Source organism: Dasypus novemcinctus, chromosome 19 (assembly GCF_030445035.2).
Source record: "Dasypus novemcinctus isolate mDasNov1 chromosome 19, mDasNov1.1.hap2, whole genome shotgun sequence".
Taxonomy (NCBI): Eukaryota; Metazoa; Chordata; class Mammalia; order Cingulata; family Dasypodidae; genus Dasypus; species Dasypus novemcinctus.
In genome coordinates this window covers 39,854,617-39,874,183 of record NC_080691.1, presented here as the reverse complement: position 1 = coordinate 39,874,183, position 19,567 = coordinate 39,854,617, and the positions used below count along the sequence as shown (strand labels likewise).

The window sequence follows — 19,567 nt, the reverse complement described above, 5'->3', positions numbered from 1 at the left end:
TCCAGCGAGAGACACGGCCGTGGGAGAGGGGCCCACCCAGGTTCCCCGGGCCGAGGGCTCGCGGAGGGCAGGGTGTGAGGCCCCCAGGCCCATTTTCTCATTTAATCTCCACAGTTCGGCCGCACACCTGCACGATGTGGTCCAGCCAGGAGGCCCCGGGACGCCTGGCTCCGGAGCGCAGGCCCCAGGATGTCCTGCTTTTCCGGCCCACCGTCGCCTGCCTCCCTGGCCGCCCCATCTCACTTTCCACCGTCTGTCCTTTCCCAGGTGAACACACCTCCAGGCTCCAACCCAACGGCGTCAGAGCACAGCCCCTCCCTGTCGGGGGCACCGCCCATCGCCACCTATCGTGGAAGAGAAGGCCCCCATCTGCCGCCACTCCTGCTACGGCGGCGAGCGGGGCCTGCCCGTGTCTTAGAGCAAACACAGGGCCGTGACCTCCCAGGGTTGGCCCTCGGTCTCGGTGGCCCCCACGCCTCTCCCGCTGCCCACTCATCAACGCTCGGGAGTTATCCCCGACTCTACTTTTCTCTCTCCTGTTCCACATCTGATCCCCTTAATTAAATTGTCTGCTTCTCCTTCAAACTGCATCCAAAATCCGGCCCCCAGAGGGTCAGTACAAGAGCCAGGAGGCCCACGCCGCTCCTAGTCCCTGTGAGCTCCCCCCAGGCAGAGTGGAAGCCAGAGGCCCCCTCGGCTGGCCTCGCTGAACTTCCTCTGGCCCCTTCTCCTTTTTCCCTCCCCCACGTTCAGCCAAACTGTTCCTCGACCTACCCATTTCCCAACCCCACCTGGCCTGGGTCCACCCTGCAACCAGAGGGTGTGTTTTAGAACAGCAAGTCCCCCATGCCGAGCAGTGCCCGGCACACAGCAGGTGCTCAGCAGTGGCCTGTCCCGTCGGCTCCACCCCCGGCGCTCTCAGGCCTGCCTGGGTCCTCCCAGCAGCCTGGCAAGGGGTACCCAGGGAACCTTTTTATGACTTGGCATCAGGGTGCCACTGCCGAGGCTCCTGGCCCACAGACGGTTTGACTCTGTCCCACGGGGAAGGGGTGGAGAGGATGGAGGCGAGCTTGCCCCCTGCCCCTCGGCCCCTGGGGCTCCTCACACCCCCTGGCCTCCCTCCCTGTGACCTGGGCAACGGCAGTCCCCACCTACGTGGCGTGGGCTCCCCTGCCCCCTCGCGGCTCAGGGGCGACCCCGTGCTCCAGCCCCCCTCTGCTCTGTGGTTCCCTGGCCGGGAGACAGGGCCTCCCCGTCCTCCATGCCAGAGCCAATTCGGCCCCCAAGCTCTCCTTCCCGACCACCCTCCCTGTCTCCGGGGAGCCCGTGGGGTGGCAGGTCCCGGAACCCCACCCAGCTGCTGGCCGGACCCTGGGCATGTAACGGGAGGGCAGGGGTGCGCCGGCTTGGAGGCCACGTCCCACCCGTCCCGCCCCCCGTGCCGGGAGCGGAGCCCACCCGGCACCAGCCCGGTGGACTGAGCTCGGGCCTCACCTGCTCGCAGAGGGAGCGCAGGCCCATGTCCTCGAGGCGGTCCAGCTCGAAGGTCTCCCCCAGCATGGGGTTGAAGGGCTTGGCGATGCGGTGCACGGTGGTGGAGTAGGACGACACGGAGAAGGCGGCCACCAGGCACATCTGCTCCACCGAGGTGGCGCAGTGCACCGCCTTGTCCAGCAGGTGGTGGTACTCCAGGTCCTCCGTCAGCCGCTGGAGCATGGACAGGGGCTCGTTGAAGTTCACCTGCGGGGCGGGCGGGTGGGCAGGAGGTCAGGGCCTGAGAGGCGAGCCCCCCTCCCACCCGGCCCAGGCCTGGGGCGCTATTCCCAGGTTCAGGGACGCCTCTGCTCAGTGGGCCTCTTCGCGGTCAGCTCCCCTGGGCCACCCCTGTCTACAACTGCAACCCCCTCCCCACTGTGCGCCTTCACCTCCTGCCCCTGCCTCCCTCCACGTGTCCGCGGCACCCAGTGCTCTCCGACACGCTCTAGATCCCTCCTGGGGGGTGCTCCATAAAGCCCGGGGCTTCTGACCCGTCCAGAGGTGGGAAGAGGCATGTCCGGGTTACCCAAAGAAGCAAGTCGGGCCTGGGGCCACCAAGCTGTCCCTCCAGAGAGCTGCCACCCCAGGCTGGTGGCCCCTCGCCCTGCTGGGTGACCTTGCTGGGGCTCCGTTTCCGGGCGGAGGGGAAGTGGAGGTGGTGATGGGTACACAGGCCCCAGGGACAGAAGGGGCTTCTCTCTCCCCAGTCTTGCTACGGTCCCCCATCTATGTAGTCCGGACACCTGGGACGCTGTGGGGCCATCAGGTCCAGCTCCCCGCATCTCTGATCAACGAAGGGCCCCACCCCAGTTCCTTCCCTCCAAGACGCTGGCCCTGGGGGGCATTTGGGCAATGCCGAGGGAAGAGGTCAAATAACTCCTCACGCCTTTCCATCAGGGATACAGCACCACGGCCGCTCGGACTCCTCCCCTGCGCTCAGCGACCCCACCCCCGGGACCCACCGGGCCACCCACCGGCATGGGGATCTTGGAAAGCTCCCTCCCGATGCAGTTCTTCATGATGCTCCAGAGGTTAAGGCTGTAGTTGGGCTTGTCGGGGATGCGCACCCTCCGCTTGACCTTGGGGGGGCAACCAGGCGAGGCGCTATCCAGCATCTGCGGGGGGCGGTGCCGTCAGCGGAGGCCAGGGTAGCGGGGCCCCATCCCGTCAGGTGGGAGGCAGGGCAGACCCAGCGGCGATCGGGGAGCGGGGCCCGGAGCCAGGGGTGCCTGCCTGCCCCCCTCAGCCGGCCCCATCCTTACTTACACTGTCAGCCACGGTCCACTCGTCCACGGGGCATGCCCCAGTCCCGCCCTCAGCTTTTCTGCAATAAACACAAAGTGGGACAAACGACCATACAGATGCCGAGGTCTCCCTTCCCAACGTCACGGCTGCCTTGCGAATGGGGACTTCCTTGGGCTGCCCATCCCCTACAGCCTCCGGGACCCTCAAGCTGGGGGCTGAGGGACCCAGGGCAGCAGGACCTGCCGCCACCCTGGACCATTGACTGGGGCCCCTGCCGGCAGGCCCCCTCCCAGGCACCAGCTGACTCTGGCCCCAGATGAGGCTGGGGGTGGGCTCCTGCTCTAAGGGAATCTCCTAGAGCCCCCTTCTGTCAGAATGGACCCCACTGTGTCCTCGCTGTCCGTGTGTCTGTCTCCTGGCAAGACGGGGACTCCTGAAAGGCAGGATGGGGGCTGACATGACTCCTCCTGGAAGATGATTGGCTGGACCAGCGGGGACCCCTTGGCTCTGGGGGAACCCCGAGGAGGGGCTGGGGTGGGCCAGGGAAGGGTCGCTCGTCAGTCAGGTGACAGGACGACCCACCCAGGTCATTACAGGGAGTGGGGGAAGGGCGCTGCAGATGGGACAGCACGGGCAGGCTCAGGGCTGGACAGACAGACCCATGTGGGAACTGCCTACCGCCAGTGTGGCAGCTGCAGGGGGTGGGCTCGGGGCTATATTAGGGTGCAAGGGGACTTAGCCCAGGCCCTGGGGGTTCCTGGTGTAGGAGGTAGCTGGGGGTGGGGGGCAGAGGGGAGTATGAGCGGGACCTCCCGGGCTGCAAAGCGACAAGGTGGAAGGAGATTGGGAGCAGCCCAGCTGTGCTAACATTGAGAGCAACACAAGCACTTTTAAAAATGCTGTTGGAAAGTGGAAAAGTGATTCTGAGCTGGAAATATGCCACATTATGATGGGACTGGCGACAGAGGGGGGCAAGAGGAATCTAAACACCCTCTTCCATGCAGGAGACTGGATCGGGAGGCAGGAAGGCATGCGCTCTGCAGCGCCCAGAAAACACGGAGAGGCCAGGGAGGCGCTTGGCCAGCGCCACATCCCGTGACCCCCAGGCCCTTCAGGGAGTCCGTGGAAGGTGCGTGGAAGGTACAGTGGGCCGGGGACCGGACGAGGGCATAGACCAGGCTCTGTACCTGCCAGCTCGAGGCTTGAGCTGCTCAACTTGCCCTTGTACTGCCTCATCCCTGCTGGGGAGGGGTAGAGGGGTGAGCCTTGCCTAGGGGCATGCTGATGGGGGACCACGAATTTGGGGGCCTCTGATGTCCCACAAATGGGCACCACAGGCTACCATCAGTTACGTCACCTCCCCCAGGGCCTCGGCAGGGGCCCCAGACATCTGCGGAGCCACCGGCCACCTCTGTGTCCCCCAGTGCCACGATATTCATCAACCTTTCGTTATGGGTTGAATTGTGCCTCCCTAAAAAGATGTGTTGTCAACCCAACAACCCCTGGTACTTGTGAATGTGACCTGATTTGAAGGAAGGGTCAGAGCGGATGGAATCAGTTAAATTACAATGAGGTCAGACTGGGGCAGGCTGGGCCCTTAGTCTCATACGACTGGCCTCCTTTTAAGAGGCCCACTGGATGGAACATGGGAGAGTGTGGGCTACGATGTGGGCCATTGACCAAGAGGTGCAGCTGTGCTCAGAGATGTATTCACCAAATGCAATGAATGTCTCATGATGATGGAGGAGATTGTTACTATGGGGGGAGGAGTGGGGTGAAGGGGATGGGTGGTATATGGGGACCTAATATTTTTTGAATGTAATATTAAAAAAAAAAAAGAGAAGAGACATCAACACACAGAGGAGAGCGGCAGCCCCGTGACAATCAGGCTGCAGATGCAAGGGCTGCAGCTACAAGCCCAGGAACAGCAAAGATTGCTAGAAAACGGTCAGAAGCTAGATGAGGCAAGGAAGGATTTTCTCCTTTACAGGTTTCAGAAGATCGGCCCTGCAGACAATTTGAATTTTGAACTTGTGGTCTCTGCAACTCAAGGATAATAGATTTCTATTGTTTTAAGCCACCCAGTTTGCAATGCTTTGTTAGGGCAGCCCTTGAAAATTAATACATCTTTTATTGTTAGGATCTTAAGTACTTTTATAGGAAGAAAAGATCCTAATGAGAACTGAATTCCTAATTATTTTAACTTTATATTCAAGCCCCCTCATGTTCCCTTATGACCACAGCCTGGCTGCACAGACCATGTCTGTGGCACTGCCTGTGGACCTTAAGAGCCTGACAGTATCATGCCCGTTGCTGGTAAATAGCCCAGTGACTGCTGTACATTCATTTGAGGATCGAGAAACATCCTATTTATGAAAAAAAAAAAAAAAAAGTAGTGAAGTCTTGGAAATAGAAAGTGTGAATGTCAAAATAGAAATTTCCGGTGTCTTGTCTTTACTCAAATGTTGTTTTGGTGGAGTGAGTGATTGGGACCATCGTGTCCAGTTCTGGGGGCACCCACCATCAGGATCCATGCCCTTGAGTCTCAGCCCCCCACTTTGACCTTGGCTGGTACTGGATCCAGCCAATTCCCCATTGTCCATCTGCATTTTAAAGCAAAATCCTTTGTAAACCTTATTTAGGCATTTTTTATTTAAGGAAGAATCAGAACCAATCTAAGCAAAAACACCATCTGGAACAAGATTTAAAAGACAGAACACTCTAATTATATAGCTGGTAACAAAAAGAGTAGATGGGGCTTCTGGTCAACCCACCTTATGTTATAGGACAGCCCAGGATTGTGAACCCCCAAAGAATCTTTGAACAACGAGCAAAAACTGACAAAGCTATCTTCCTCAGATCTCCGGAAAACAGTCAGAGGGTTGCAGTAACAGGATGAGTACTAAATCAAAAAAATGCAGCTTAAAAGCAGTGGGTAATTCTACTGGAAGAGCTTTACAGATTCAACGCAATCCCAATCCCAATTCTAACAGCCATCTTTGCAGAAATGGAAAAGACAATCAGAAAATTCATTTGGAAGGGCAAGGGATCCTGAATAGCCAAAACCATCTTGAAAAAGAACAAAGTGGAGGAATCACATTTCCTGATTCCCAAAACTTACTACAAAGCTAGTGATCAAAACAGCAAGGCACCAGCCACAGAGACCAATGGATTCAAACTGAGAGTTCAGGAAAAAACCCTCATAGCTGTGGCCAACTCATTTTTTTTTTCTTTTTTTTTAAGGTACTGGGGCCCGGAATTAAACCAGGGACCTTGTATGTGGGAAGCTGGCGCTAAATCACTAAGCCACATTGGCTCCCCTGAGTCAACTGATTTTTGATAAGAATGCCGAGTCCACTCCATGGGGAAAGAATAGCCCCTTCCACAAATGGTGCTGGGAGAACTGGATATACATATGCAAAAGAATGAAGGGTGACCCCTATCTCACACCATGTACAAAAATTAACTCAAAAGGGATCAAAGGCCTAAATGGAAGAACCAAACCTATTAAACTCCTGAAAGAAAACACAGGGAAACATCTTCGGGAATTTGCATTGGGTAGTCGTTTCTTAGCCTTTACACCAACAGCATGAGTCACAAAAGAAACACAGATAAATGGGACTTGAACAAAATTAAAAACTTCTGTGCTTCATCAAAATTTAAAACTTTTGTGCTTCAAAGGACCTGACTGAGAAAGTAAAAAGATAACCTACAGGATGGGAAAACATATTTGGAAACCATGTATCTGATAAGGGTTTAAAATCCAGAATATATAAAGAATGCCTACAATTCAACAATAAAGACAACACAATTAAACAATGGGCAAAAGACTTGAAAAGACATTTCTCCAAAGATATACAAATGGCCCGTAAGGACATGAAAAGATGCTCAGTGCCATTCGTTATCAGGGAAAGGCAAATCAAAACCATAATGAGGTACCATTTCACACCCACTAGAATGTACTATTTAAAAATGGAAAATAACAAGGTTGGAGAGGCTGTGGAGAAATAGGAACACTCATTCATTGTTGGTGGGAAACTAAAATGGTGCAGCCACTGTGGAAACCAGTTCCGCGGTTCCTCAGAAAGTTAGGTATAGAATTACCACGTGAGCTGGCAATCCCACCGTGAGGAAAATACCCGAAAGAACTGACAGCAAGGACTCGCACAGATATTTGCACACCGATGTTCATAGTAGTTTCACAAACATCAAAAGGAGGAAACAAGCCAAATGCCCATGAACAGATGATAGGATAAAGAAAATGTGGTAAATGCATACAGTAGAATATTATTTGGCCATAAAAGGGAATGAAGTTCTGATGCAGGCGACATGGGTGAACCTTGAAGAAATCATGTTGCGTGAAATAAGCCAGACACAAAAGGGCAAATACCATATGATCTTACATGAACTAAGCAAAATATGCAAATTCATAAAGTTGGAAACTCGAATGCAGATTATGGGGGTCAAGTGGGGGAGGTGGGGGAGGAATTAGCGTTAAACTGGAAAAGTTTTGGCAATAGATGACGGTGCCGGAGGCACAACTTTGTGAATATAATCAACACCACTGTATTGCATGTTTGAAAAAGGATAAAATGGGAAATTTTAAGTTGTAGATAAGTTTCCGCACACAGACACAGAAAATCTGTAGAACTATATAACACAAAGGGTGACCCCTAACGTCAACAGGAGGCTAGGTTAATAGCATAATTATAATAAGAATGTATCATCAGTTGTAAAAAAAGTACCACACTAATGCAAAGTGTTAATAATAAGGGAAACTGTGCCGGGAGAGGAAGACCTACAGGAACTTGGTACTATCTGCGTGATTTTTCCATGAACACTTAACTGCTCTAATTTAAGGGGGAAAAGAGCCTAAAACAAAAACCACCTTGTATGCCACGGGGTTATACAATTAGGGTTTATCTCCACAGCATAAGGGTGGAGCAAATCAGAAACTCTTTTATTGCCACACAAAATGTTATTAACAGATAAAAACACATGATTATCGCAGTAAAAGGAAAAACGGTATTTGATAAAAATCCAATGAAAAAATGAACAACAAAAAAAAGAGGAGCAGAAGGAGGATGGGAGGAACAGGCGGGCAAGGTGGGATGGGGGGAGAGCAGCCCGCTCCGGGGAGGCCCACCTGTCCTCGGCCTCTGTGATCACGGTGATGAAAGATGTGGAATCTTCCATGGCGTCAAAGTACTCGGTATCTTCATCTTCCTCACTGTCCTCTCCTTTGGGCGTCAAGAGGCTTCCTAGACGACGGCAGAGCCCCCCACTTAGTTGGCGGCTCCCAAAAAGCATGTCCCGCCTGCCTGAGGACGGTCTAAAACCAGAGGCGCCCCTGGCCCACCGCCCCCCACCCTGCGCCTGGTCCACCGCAGCGAGTGCCTCCACCAACCTGGGACCTGGCACCTGGGACAGTCGGGCTCACCTAACTTTTCCTTTGGGAATTTGCACCAACAGAAAGGGAAGCTGTGAGTGTGTAGGTGGGTGAGTGGGGAGCACGTGCAGAGCGGTCGGGGGCCAGGCCAGAGGCCGGCGCGGGCTAACTGTGGGCAAGAGAAGCGCGGAGCGTACGGGGGCAGGGAGGGCGCTGCACAGCGGAAAGGGCGAGAGCGGCTGGCGTGGAGGGGCCAGAGCCCGAGCAGCCCCCACTCACCCTCGCTGAAGCTCTTGGAGGGCTTGGCGGAGTGGCCGGGGAGGCTGCTGCGGAAGGCGCGCTCGAGGCTGTTGTGCTGCTTGGCCAGCTGCTCGATGGTCTCCTCCAGGTGGATGCGCTGCTCCTGCTCATACTGCAGCGCACGCTGCCATTTCCGGCTGTGCGCCTCTGCTAGTTCCAGGAAGTCCCTGCAGGCCTGGGGGGTGGAGGGAGGTGTGGGCGCCGGTCCCTCACCCAGCAGGCACCCACCCCCCAGTCTGCCCAGCTGCAGCGAGTGCCAGCCCCCTCCCTTTGCCTGGGGTTCAAAACTACGCTCCCTGCCCAGGGTGTCACGGTCAACCGGCTGCCTCCCCGGCAGCAGCCCCCCGGGGGGCTGGAGCACGGCGGGTGTGGCTCATCACAGCTGGCGCTGAGCTGGGGCTGCCCCATCCTCCCTGTACACTGGGCTGGAAGCTTGGCCACCAGCCTCCTTCTGCCCCCGGGTCCCCAAGGCTCCCTTGGCGGCTCAGGCCAGTCCCTGCCTCAGGCACAGAAGGAAGGAAAGCCCACCCTGCTATCTACCCTGCTCTAGAGAGGTCTGACCCCGCTGAGGAACTGAGACGGGAACTTTCAACCAAGTTATCTCATACCCTGTTATCATATAACTCTGCTTTTATGGTTTCCCCCTTCACGCTTGTGGCCTACTCTGACATCCAGATTCCTTTCAGCCTCCCAGGACCAGAGGTTCTGGCACACTCCTATGAAGCAGGGGTTGGCCATTCTGCTCTCAGCCCCCCCTGCAGGAAGCAGCTTGTTCCCAGCCCTCACCTGCATCACTGGTTGTCCCTCCTTTCCACCCCCAGTGCCCCCCAGCCTGCTGGCCCCTCCTGGTCCCACCCATCACATGCTTTCCTGGAAAGGGACAGGCACACGGCCCCTCCCCTGTGAGCCAGGACAAGGCAGTGCCAGGTGCCTGGTGAGGGAGGGCACACTTCCTCCCCGCCTCAGGACCGCCACTAACATCTGCAGAGCCGACACTCCTCCCTGTCCCCCCGCCCCCGCCCCCAGCTCATGCCACTAACTTCCTCCTCCGATCTGACCCCCAGGGAGGCCTCACCCGTCCTGCTCAGACACTGGCCTCCGCTGGGCAAGGCAAACTTGGATTTGCAATCTGGGTTAACATCTCTGTACCAGGCTGCTTTACAGCCCACCGAATCCCTGAAGCTCTACAGGTGTTTTTGAGCTAGCGAATGGCCTCCCAGAGCACTAGACGCTGGACTGGGTAGAGGGACAGGGCCCTTGGGCTCCTCAGGAGAGCGGCAGGGGGTCGCGAGCCGCTCTGCCACCCACAGCGGGGAGCCCCCAGGCTTGGGTGCAGCTTGGCTTGGCAGAAAGGGCTCCAGCCTGGGGACTGGCCGGCTGCGGCCCCTGCCCCAGGACTCCACTGCGCACGGGGCCTGCCGCCCGCTGCTTCCCTCCACCACCTCAGCTCTCCCTCCCACGCCCAGGCACGGTGGGCGGGGCAAGGGTGCCACCCCATTTTGGAAACGGAGGCCTGGAGATGCGACGCGATGTGCCCAAGGGAGCCCCGCGACGGGGACGGTGCTCTCCAACAGGGCCTGCGCCTGCGGCTCCCAACCCAGCTTGCTAGCAAAACCCTCACCCTCGGAGGAGGGGCGTCACCCTGTTTGACAGACGAGGAAACGGGCTCAGATCCCAGCAGCTCTCACGAGGGCACAGCCTCTAGAGGAGACTCCTCCATCCAGCCTCTGGTCCAGGGGCCCCCCCCTACCCCAGAAAGGCTGGGCCCTACTCCCCGCCTGCCCCACCTCAGCCACCATAACCCCCTTTACCCAAAGGGGCAGAGATTTACACTGGCAGGGTGGGGTGGGTGGAGGGGGTGGACAGCCGGTTGCGGGGAAGGAAAGAAATCTCCTTATGTGTGTAGCGGGGTCCCGGAGGCGAGAGAGGCTGCGCCCAGCGCCGCCACAGGCCTGGGCTGTTTTGAGTCTAGGTGTCCCTAAGGGCCACGCGCAGATGTGGAGCTGCGGTCACTGGCGACCGCGCCGTGGGGTGGCCCCTGGTGGGCCCTGGAGACCTGGGCTCCGGGCCTGACTCATCCGCCTCCTGGCGTGACGAGAGCTGAGGCCAAGTTCTCCAGGTCCTGCGTGGCCTCCTGCCTCCCCCCCAGCCCCCCCCCCCCCACTGCTGTGGGCCTCTGAGTAGGGGTCCTGGCAGTGGGCACAAGGCCAGCTGCCCCTGGAAGGCACTCTTTGCTGTTCTGCACCAGTTTAGGTGCAAGAGGTGGCAGTGGGGAGGGCTCACCCTGGGCGGCTCAGGCACGTCCTGGGCCTTACAGGAGCTGTGTGAGGGGGTGGGCAGAGACCCCCTAGTCCACTCCACCAACAGGACAACCGAGATTCCCAAGTCGGAAGCAGGTGTGGCTCAACTGATAGAGCATCCGTCCACCATATGAAGAGTCCAGGGTTCAAACCCAGGGCCTCCTGGCCCGTGGTGATGAGTTGGCCCACGCACAGAGCTGCCACGTGCAAGGAGTGCCGTGCCACGCAGGGGCATCCCTGCCTAGGGGAGCCCCACGTGCAAGGAGTGCGCCCTGCAAGGAGAGCCACCCTGCGTGGAAAAAGCACAGCCTGCCCAGTAGTGGCGCTGCACACACAGAGAGAGCTGATGCAGCAAGATGACGCAACAAAAAGATGCAGATTCCCAGTGCCGCCAGATAATGCAAGCAGACACAGAAGAACACACAGCAAATGGACACAGAGAGCAGACAACAGGGGAGGGGCTGGGGGAAGGGGAGAGAAATACATAAAAAATCAATCTTTAAAAAAGAGAAAGATTCCCAAGTCGCACAGCCAGTGGGTGCCAGAGTCCGATCTTCACCCCAGGGCCTTAATGCACAGCTCAGGCCCCCTCCTGACCCCAGGCTGCTCCCCCTCGGTCCCCCACAGCCCTGAGCTCTGTCACAGGGCCCGGCCCAGTTCATCTCAGTTCCCCGACTGCTTCAGGGAAGGCCCCGTGGGAAATGGGGCTCAGGAGAAGGGACTTGTCAGGACCCCAGGCCAATAAGGGGCCAGTGGGGTTGGAGCCGGGGTCTGCCGGCCCCAAAGCCGTGCTCCCAGCAGGGAGCCAGCCCCCCTCAGGCGAGGCAGCCGCCCTCACCTGCGGCTGGGAGTGGAGCCACGAGGGCACAGAGATGAGGGCTGTGCCGTGCACGGGGCCTCACTGCAGGCCAGAGAGATGACAAATGCTTGGGAGTTTTCTGGATTCCTCCCGGTCTGTGAGTCCCCGCCTGGTGGCACATGATGCCCCACACCAGACTGGCCTGGCAGCCACACAAAGCCCCTGGCCCCTGCACCTGCTGCTACCCATTATGCCTGCCTCCACTCCCTGTCAACACTCTCTACAGAGCCCCATAACCACCTGCATGTGTTTTAACATAGATGAGTACTTCACTTTCGTATAGCTTGTATCACATATAACAAGACTTATAAAAGAGCCACAAACAATGGTATAAAATGGTAGCCAAAGATCATGGTAAAAAATCCCTTAAACTCCCTCCAGACAGCCCCATGTGACCACTGGGCTTCCTAGCAGCAAAAGTAAAGAGAGAAAGATGATGGTAGCTTGAAGATGAATTAGGCTTCCTCCCTTCTACTCTCCAAGTTTGTGGGCTCTAAAGATTAGAAACGACCATTTTTTCTTGCAAAGGGAAACGGAGTGTTTGTTGTGCTTCCCACAGGCTGGAACCTCGCCCCAAATCCTCTCCTGCCTCATGTACTGACCCCATCCTTCCCCTCCCCCCGCCATGCGTGGCCCACCAGGTACCGTGGCCTCCTGCTCTTACCCGTCACGATCCCAAACACACCTACTCCTTCCGATGCCCGGCCCCTCCCTCAGGCCTGGCGCCCCATGTGGGATGGAGATGTCTGGGGTAGTCTCACGAGCACCAGCTTGACAGAGGAGGAAATGAAACGAGGCTGCGTGAGGCAGAGGGACTTGCCGGAGGCCACAGGGCGGTGGGTGTGGGGCCCGCCCAGGTCCCCGTGCACCCGCCGGCCCACCGCCTGAGGCACGGGATCTTTCTGGCTGTCTGGGGGCCCCTTGAGGGCAGGGGGCAGGCGAGGGGTCCTTGTGGCCTTGCTGAAGGGCCCGGGCTCACACAGGGAATCACTAACCGGGACGAGGGGAATAGCCTTGCCCACGCGACAGGGCCCCGCCCTGGCCTCGCTCTACCTGCCTGCCGGCACCCTTCACCCCAGCACTGCCAGCGCTGCGTGGCCACAGCCTGGTTGCATGTGCCCTGCACCTCACAGCCACAGCAGGAGACAGGAAGTCAAATCCCCGGGGACCGGCTGGGGCCGGCTGAGGGTGCATGTGGCCCGGCTGGGTGCACGGAGGTCTCCCGAGGAGAGGGGCAGGGAGGAGGCTGCTGTGCCTCCAAACCCAGGGCCTTTGCACCACCACTGATGGGGTGGGGGAGGGGACTGCCCGGTCACCAAGGGGTCACCCGTGGGCTGAGAGCCCCCTTGGCTCCCCCCATGTGCCCACCTGGCATCCACCCCTGACTCCCAGGGTCTACTCTGCCCCCTTTGGCCCCATCCGGGCCCTGCCACCCTGGAACGCTGAGCTGGGCTACGTGCTCAGCAGGACTAAGTGGGATGAGATCTGCGGCCACGGAAGGGTCAGCTGGGGGAGGCTCCGGGCCCGGGGAGGGCCCGGCCGGCTGAGCAGCTCCCGTTCCCCCCAGGGCTCCAGGAATCTGTACTTGAGCCTGGGGCAGTGGTGCCCCGGCCACTGAAAGGCGTCCCAGCCAAAGCCCCCTCCCTCCCTACCCCACGCCCAAGCCCCGAGTCACGGCGAGGGGCAGGAACGGGCAGACGGAGGAGTCCAGCTGCCAGCCCGTGTCCTGCCAGGGACCTCTGGGCCTTGAGTTCCCGTGGGCGGAGCGGGGCAGGGTCCGGTCTCCCAGCTCTTCCCCCACCCCAGGTCCTGGGGAAAGCACCCCAGGAAGTACGGGCACTGCTGGGACGAAGGAGGTGCCAGCCTGGGTGTAGGGGCCCACCGGGACATGTGGGGAAGGCAGGGGGCTGCTGAGATGCCCCAACTGAGCAAGACCTGCAAAGCCTGGGTGGAGGAGGCAGGGCTCCTGTGCCAGGCTGTCCAGCCCCGGGAGGAAGCTGGGGGCAGCCAGCTGAGGGGCAACCGCTGCCTGAGATCCCGTCTGGGCGGCACCGACATGGAGGCCCTCTGAGCCGGAAGCCTTCACCCGGCTGCACCCCAGGAGGGAGAAGGACAAACTCTAATTGCTTCTGCCATTCCTAACCCCGACTGTGACCTCGCCGCTCCCCAGATGTGGGAGAAGAGCAGGGCGAGGGGTCAGCCGGTTGGGGCCCCAGCCCTCCCACGGGGGCCTGGGGCCCCCTTCTTGAGCTCTTGGGGTCTCTGGAGTGCCGGGAGCCAGCTCCAGCCTGCCCTTCAGTGGCTGCCCCTGAACACCCATCTCTCCCACTTCACTGCCTCCCAGACAGGGGTATGGGGAAGGGGCAGGTGGGCTGTAGGCCAAGAACACTGGCGGGGGGGCATAGGCAGGCCCCAGGCTGGCCGGTCCCCTGGGCCATCGGGGTGGCCTTGGTGACTGGCTCCATCTCCAGCAGCCGATTCTGGTGACCCTGGACCCCAAGGATGGGAGAAAGGGGCCTTGCCCCCCCGAGGCGGGGCCAGGACCTGCCAGACGTCCGATGCCACGTGATCACACCTCAGCCATGTTCAGGCTTCTGCGCTCTCAGGTGGGCAGGCGTTCGGGCCCTTCTGCTCTGGGGTGGCTGGGCTGCCACACTGACAGCCACGTCGCCATGCTGGTCCCCACTGCCCGCCCAAGTCACAGGCCTGGGGTCCCCGGGTGGTGACGCGGGAGGGGAGTGCATAGAGTCGCCGTCTCTCTGAGACCCTCTGTGCCAGGGATCCTGTCCCCCTCCCACGGAGGAAGCAGCGGGCTGCCCCACTTGGCGCGAGAAGAACGGAAGCTCAGAACCCACGTGGCCAAGTTGGGAAGGAGCAGTCCAAGGACTCAGCCGGGTCTGCCTGGCTCCAGGGGCTGGAGGGCACAGGACCTGACACGCACGGGGCACTGGCCACTGGCCGCCCTCCTCAGGGGCCTGGCACCCTCTGCCCTGCCCAGCCAAGAGGGCCTCAGAGAGGAGAGGCCTCCGGGGCCCCCAGCATCCCTAGGGACCTGCCCCCCTCACTCCCATTCTCTGGATCCTTTGCTTCCCCTCTTCCCCTCTAGGACTATGGGGTGTGTGGGGTTGGGGAGGCGTGGGAGCGGAGGAGCTTGGCTGGCCGGGCAGGCGGCGGCCGCAGCTCCACGGGGAGCAGCCCTGCATCCCCACCGCTGGCCCAGCGTCCCCACGCTGCGGCGCGCACTGGCGAGGGTGCCCCTGGCCCAGGACGCTCCGCCCAGCCTGCCAGCTCAGGTGCCCGACAAGACCAAAGATGTGCCAGGAAAGAAGCTCGGCCAGCTCAGGGCCCCAGGCTGAGAGCGAGGACTCGGCCCCCGGGGATGGGGTACTGGGTGGGCCCCCTGGGACGGGCCTGGCCTAGCCCCCACGCGGCGCGCCCACCACCCTCCTGACCCTCGGGCCGAGCTCTTCGGCACGGCTGACCGGCAGGTGCAGGGTCACCCGCGATTCCCAAGCACGGCGGGCGGGAGGGTGGGCGCGGGTCCCTGCAGCTCCTTCCTGTGGCTCATGACGTCCGCGGGGCAGCTCTTCCGCTACGACTTCAAAATAGTTCGCCCCTTGGGCACGGGACCAGCACCATCTGGGCTGCCGGTTTGCCTACTGATTTTAGACCATTCCGGCATCTATTTTTAATCAGCTCCTCAGGCCCCAAATCGGCAAGCTGCTGAGGACACAACAGAGGTCAGTTTGAGGGGGACCTGCCCCCAGGCCCCAGAGGGACGAGGGGGCCACCCCAGGGCTGCGCACCAGTGGCCCCGGCTGGGTCATGCTCAGGAGCTCCATGTGCCCTCTTGGGCCGTAAAGCAAATGGGGCCTTGAGGCGCTTCCAGAGCATTCCTAGCAGCGAAGGGCTCCTGCCAGCCCGGGCCTTTCTGAAGCGCTCGCCGGCACGCTGCAGCCCCGGAGTCTGCCCCCACAGGCTCCCTGTTCCTCCTGGCCATCTGGAGTACCCCCAAATGCCTCTTCCCTTCCCCCTGCACCTCCGCTCCTGCAGACCATATCTGGAGGGCCCCCCCCACCAGCCCTTCCCAGGCAGGCTGAAGTCCAGGTTGTCTCCGTGGGTCCAGAAGGTGGGGTCTGTGAGGTGGGCCTGGCAGGTGGCTGCACCACCCTCGCTGCTTTCTGCGCCCCACCTGGTGTTCCAGGGCACTCTGGCTGTCTTCAGTCTTCCGGGGAGCTCACCCACCACTCCACTCTATCTATGCCCATCCTTTGGCTGCACAAAACTTGTCCCCGGGAAAGACCCTCCGCATCCTGCCCGAACCTCAGTGGCCCCGGGGGACCGTGGCTGGGCGTGCCGGGGCCAGGGCATCAGATGGCGAGGGCCCCGTTCTCCCTCTGGTGGCCCTGCACCCCCAGCCCCCGGCACCCGGCAGACCCGCCGTCCCACCCCCAGCCAGAGCCACCTCGCTGCTGCTCGCCGGCTCCAGCTCCACCCCTCGCTGAAGCACCCATGGGCCTCTTCAAGCCTCTGTGCCTGCCCTGGCCTCGCCCACCCTCCCAGCACCGAAGGGTCTTGCTAAAACGCAGGTCAGAGCCCTTCAGCAGGCCAGTGAGGTCCTCCTCGCTCTCGGGGTGTGGAGCGCGGAGCTCTCAGCAGGCCCGGCTCCTGGGGCCGGCTCCCCTCCCACAGCTCCCCAGCTTTCACGCCGCGTGGCAGACACCTGGCCTCTCCCCACTGCCTCCAGAATAACATTCAGGCACCCCACCCTCCACTACGACTGGCTGGCACGGCCTCTCACCCACCCCCACCTTGCTGTGTGGTTTCCTGTGTGGTCTTTCCACTACTTTTTTTTTCTCTTCTCCTCCTCCCCCTCCCCTGCCCTACTGTTTTTGCTGTCTGTGTCCATTCGCTGTGTGATCTTCTATATCTATTTCTCTTTTTGTCTTCTTGTCTTTCTCCTCTAGAATGCAGAGGGATTTGATCCTAGGGACCTCTGACATGGAGAGACGTTCCCTGTCAATTGCGCCACCTCAGTTCCTAAGTCTCTGCTGCTTCACCTTGACTCTCTCCTTCGTCTCTCTTTTGATGCATCAACATCTTACTGCGTGACTCACTTGTGCAGGCACTGGCTCACCATGCAGACACTTGGTTTGCCGCGGGGGCACAGGCTCGCCATGCGGACACTCAGCTCGCCGTGCAGGCACTGGCTCGCTGCGTGGGCACTTGGCTTGCCGTGTGGGCACCGGCTCGCCATGCGGACACTCGGCTCGCCGCACAGGTACTTGGCTCCTGTGTGTGCACTCAGCTTGCTGCGCGGGCACCGGCTCACCACGTGAGCACTCTTTCTCTTCTTTTTCGCCAGGAGGTGAAAGCCCTATCCCTTGAGCCACGTCCGTTTCCCATCTTTCCAAAGCCCCACGAAGACATGCTGGCCCTGTCCTAAAGGGCTCAGAGGGAGTGACCTGCATGGCCCCAAGGAGGGTTATGTGGTCGGGGAGGGGGCTGGGTCCTGGGACCCGGCAGGGATCGGGGAGGAGGTGGCATGCATCACCCGCCATGAGGCGCCTCTCCCTGGCTGGGGCCTGAGGGCTCTGCCACGGTGTTCACCTGCAGAGCCGGCAGGAGGAGTCCCCAGCCTGCAGGGAGGCCCGACCGAGCCCGGTACTGCCCGCCCCCTCAGCCCCCTGCTGAGGGGTCTCTACACAGGGAGGTGCTGGCCAGCGCTGGTCACCAGATAACCCTCAGCGCCTCCTCACTGGGGCTGTGATGGCCCCTGGGCGGGTGGCAGGAGGTCCCACACCCAAGGGGGAGGGACAGCAGCCTGGGGCAGCCTGCTGCCAGAATGACGGTGGAAACACCATGGGATTCTCCGTCCAGGACCGGGGCTATGAGGCTGGGACTTGGGGTTCAAGGCCAATGCAGGGAGCCATGGCCACCTATGGAGAGCCCAGGTGTGCTGGGCCTGGGCAGCAGGTGAGGCAACCCCAGCCCTTGTGCAGAAATCCCGCGTGTGGCCTGGAGGGGACAATGGCCCAGGGATGGACGGCTACAACCCCGAGTGTTCATGCCACAGCTGGGCCTGCGACCCCTGGGCAAAGAGACTGCTCTGGAGCTTGGGCTGACGATGACGCTGTCATGCCACCAGCCTCACCTGGCTGTTGTGAGCAGCCAATGAAATAACGGGAGGGAAACTTGGGTCGCCTGCTGTCCCCCAATACCACCATCTCGGAAGCCTGGTTGTCAAAGGAGGGCGTTTTATTTTAGAACAAAGAGAAACGTATAGGAAAACACAGAATAAATCTGGAGCTTATTATTTCATTTTATAGAAATTGCTATCTAAAGCATGAGCTTGTGATGCACTATATTAATTCCATCGCTCTCCACCAGGGTGGCGCCTCCTGGTGTGCAGGGAGGGGTGGGCGTGCAGCTGTGCGTCCCCACGCGGGGCTGGCTCAGCACCTGTGCACAGGTGTGCTGCGGCTCCAGGCTCGCTTTAAACGCCACCACGATTTAAGGTTTCTCCTAAATGGCAGGCTAATTCAGTTACCCAAAACGGTAACTCGAGCAGGGAACTGCTGGGCTGGCTTTCATCAGAGCAGAAAAATTACCCGTCAGGGAACTTTGCCAGACATTAAGCGATTCATTCATTTGTCCCCGTGTTCTTTCACAGCCCTCACCCTCACTTATTCACTGAGTTTCCCACAAGCCGGGCACCGTGCGAGGCGAGGAGGCCGCGGGGGCTCCTGGGAGGATGGGGCCGAGCGCGTCCCTGACCTGGGGGGACGGGTCAAGACACAGCAGTAGAGAAGCCTGGCGACGCTGCACGTGCAGTAGGGCGGGAGGACTTCCTGACCCCCCTGCCCTGGTCAAAGGGGGCGGTGGGTCCCTTTCTCTACGAGTGGGGTAGCATGCTGTGGTGGGCTCTGAATTAAGAGCTGGGCTCACATCAGGGCTCCCCCGTGACCCCGAACAAGCCCCTCCACCCCTCAGCCCCAGTGTCCCATGTGTGAACCTGTTGGGTGGGCCAGGCAAGGTCATGCACGGAGAGCGCCTGGCATGCGTGCCCCTCTCGGCTCCCCACTGACCCCAGCCCCTCGCAGCCCAGGCTTCAGGAGGGGAGAAGGACACCTGGACCCGACCCCAGCTGGGCGGCCTGTGAAAATGCGCCCTGGGGGCGCCTGTGGGTTGGGGGGGCCCTCCCCGGAAGTGGTGGGTGACGGCTACTGGTGAGGACCTTGCAGCTGAGATGCAGACAGGAGGGGAGGGGCCGCACACCTGGGGCGCCGTCAGCCCTGGGGAGCAGTCTGCGGGGAACGGGCGGGAGGTGAGGGTAGGCAGAGGCTGCCCGGCCCAGCTGGGTGAACCCCACCCACGCCCCCTTTCTCCCTCCTGGCTCTCCACGCTCCCCAGGAGGGAAGGAAACCCCTGTGCCCGCACAGCACGTGAGCTCCACCCCAACAGGCCCTGCCAGGAATGGAGGGCTGTCCACAGAGGCCCAGGACTGGCAGTGGGTGGGCAGGTGGGGCGGCCACAGGGTCAGCTTTAAGGACAAACTGGGGAGGGTCTCCTTCCTGCCACAGGAATCACGTGTGTGAAGGGCTCAGCAACCCCCGTGCATGGCGATGGCCCAGAAATGGGCACAGCTAAGCTTTCCCGGCCCTGCCTGGGTGGGAGAAACCCTCCTCCCCGTCCCGGGCCCTGCCACGAGGTCACTGCCGGGAGCCCTGCTGCTGCGCTGCGCCCGCACCCGCGCCTCTGCCCAGGCTGGGAGTGAACCCCTCCCAGCTCCTCGCCAGGCCCTCCACAAACGCGGCCTTCAAAAGGGGCCATGGGAGCTGCTGCCCTCGTGTAGATCTTCCTCGCCTTGCTGAGGAACAGGCGTGCAGAGTCTGCTGGACCGTGAGCACTCCTGGGCCTGGCTGCTGAGGTCTGGGA

General features: G+C 60.3%; 1 protein-coding gene across 4 annotated transcripts in view; it reads right to left on the bottom strand.

Moving 5' to 3' along the window:
* OSBP2 (oxysterol binding protein 2) overlaps nt 1–19,567 on the bottom strand; it is a 244,718-nt gene that overhangs the window by 11,877 nt on the left and 213,274 nt on the right. For all 4 annotated transcript variants that reach the window (XM_012520769.3, XM_058281670.2, XM_058281671.2 and 1 more), the window contains 5 exons: nt 8,450–8,645; nt 7,928–8,042; nt 2,803–2,860; nt 2,511–2,651; nt 1,495–1,740 (listed from right to left, as the gene is read on the bottom strand). In XM_012520769.3, coding sequence (XP_012376223.2) covers nt 1,495–1,740; nt 2,511–2,651; nt 2,803–2,860; nt 7,928–8,042; nt 8,450–8,645 — 756 coding nt within the window. The remainder of the gene's footprint in view (nt 1–1,494; nt 1,741–2,510; nt 2,652–2,802; nt 2,861–7,927; nt 8,043–8,449; nt 8,646–19,567) is intronic.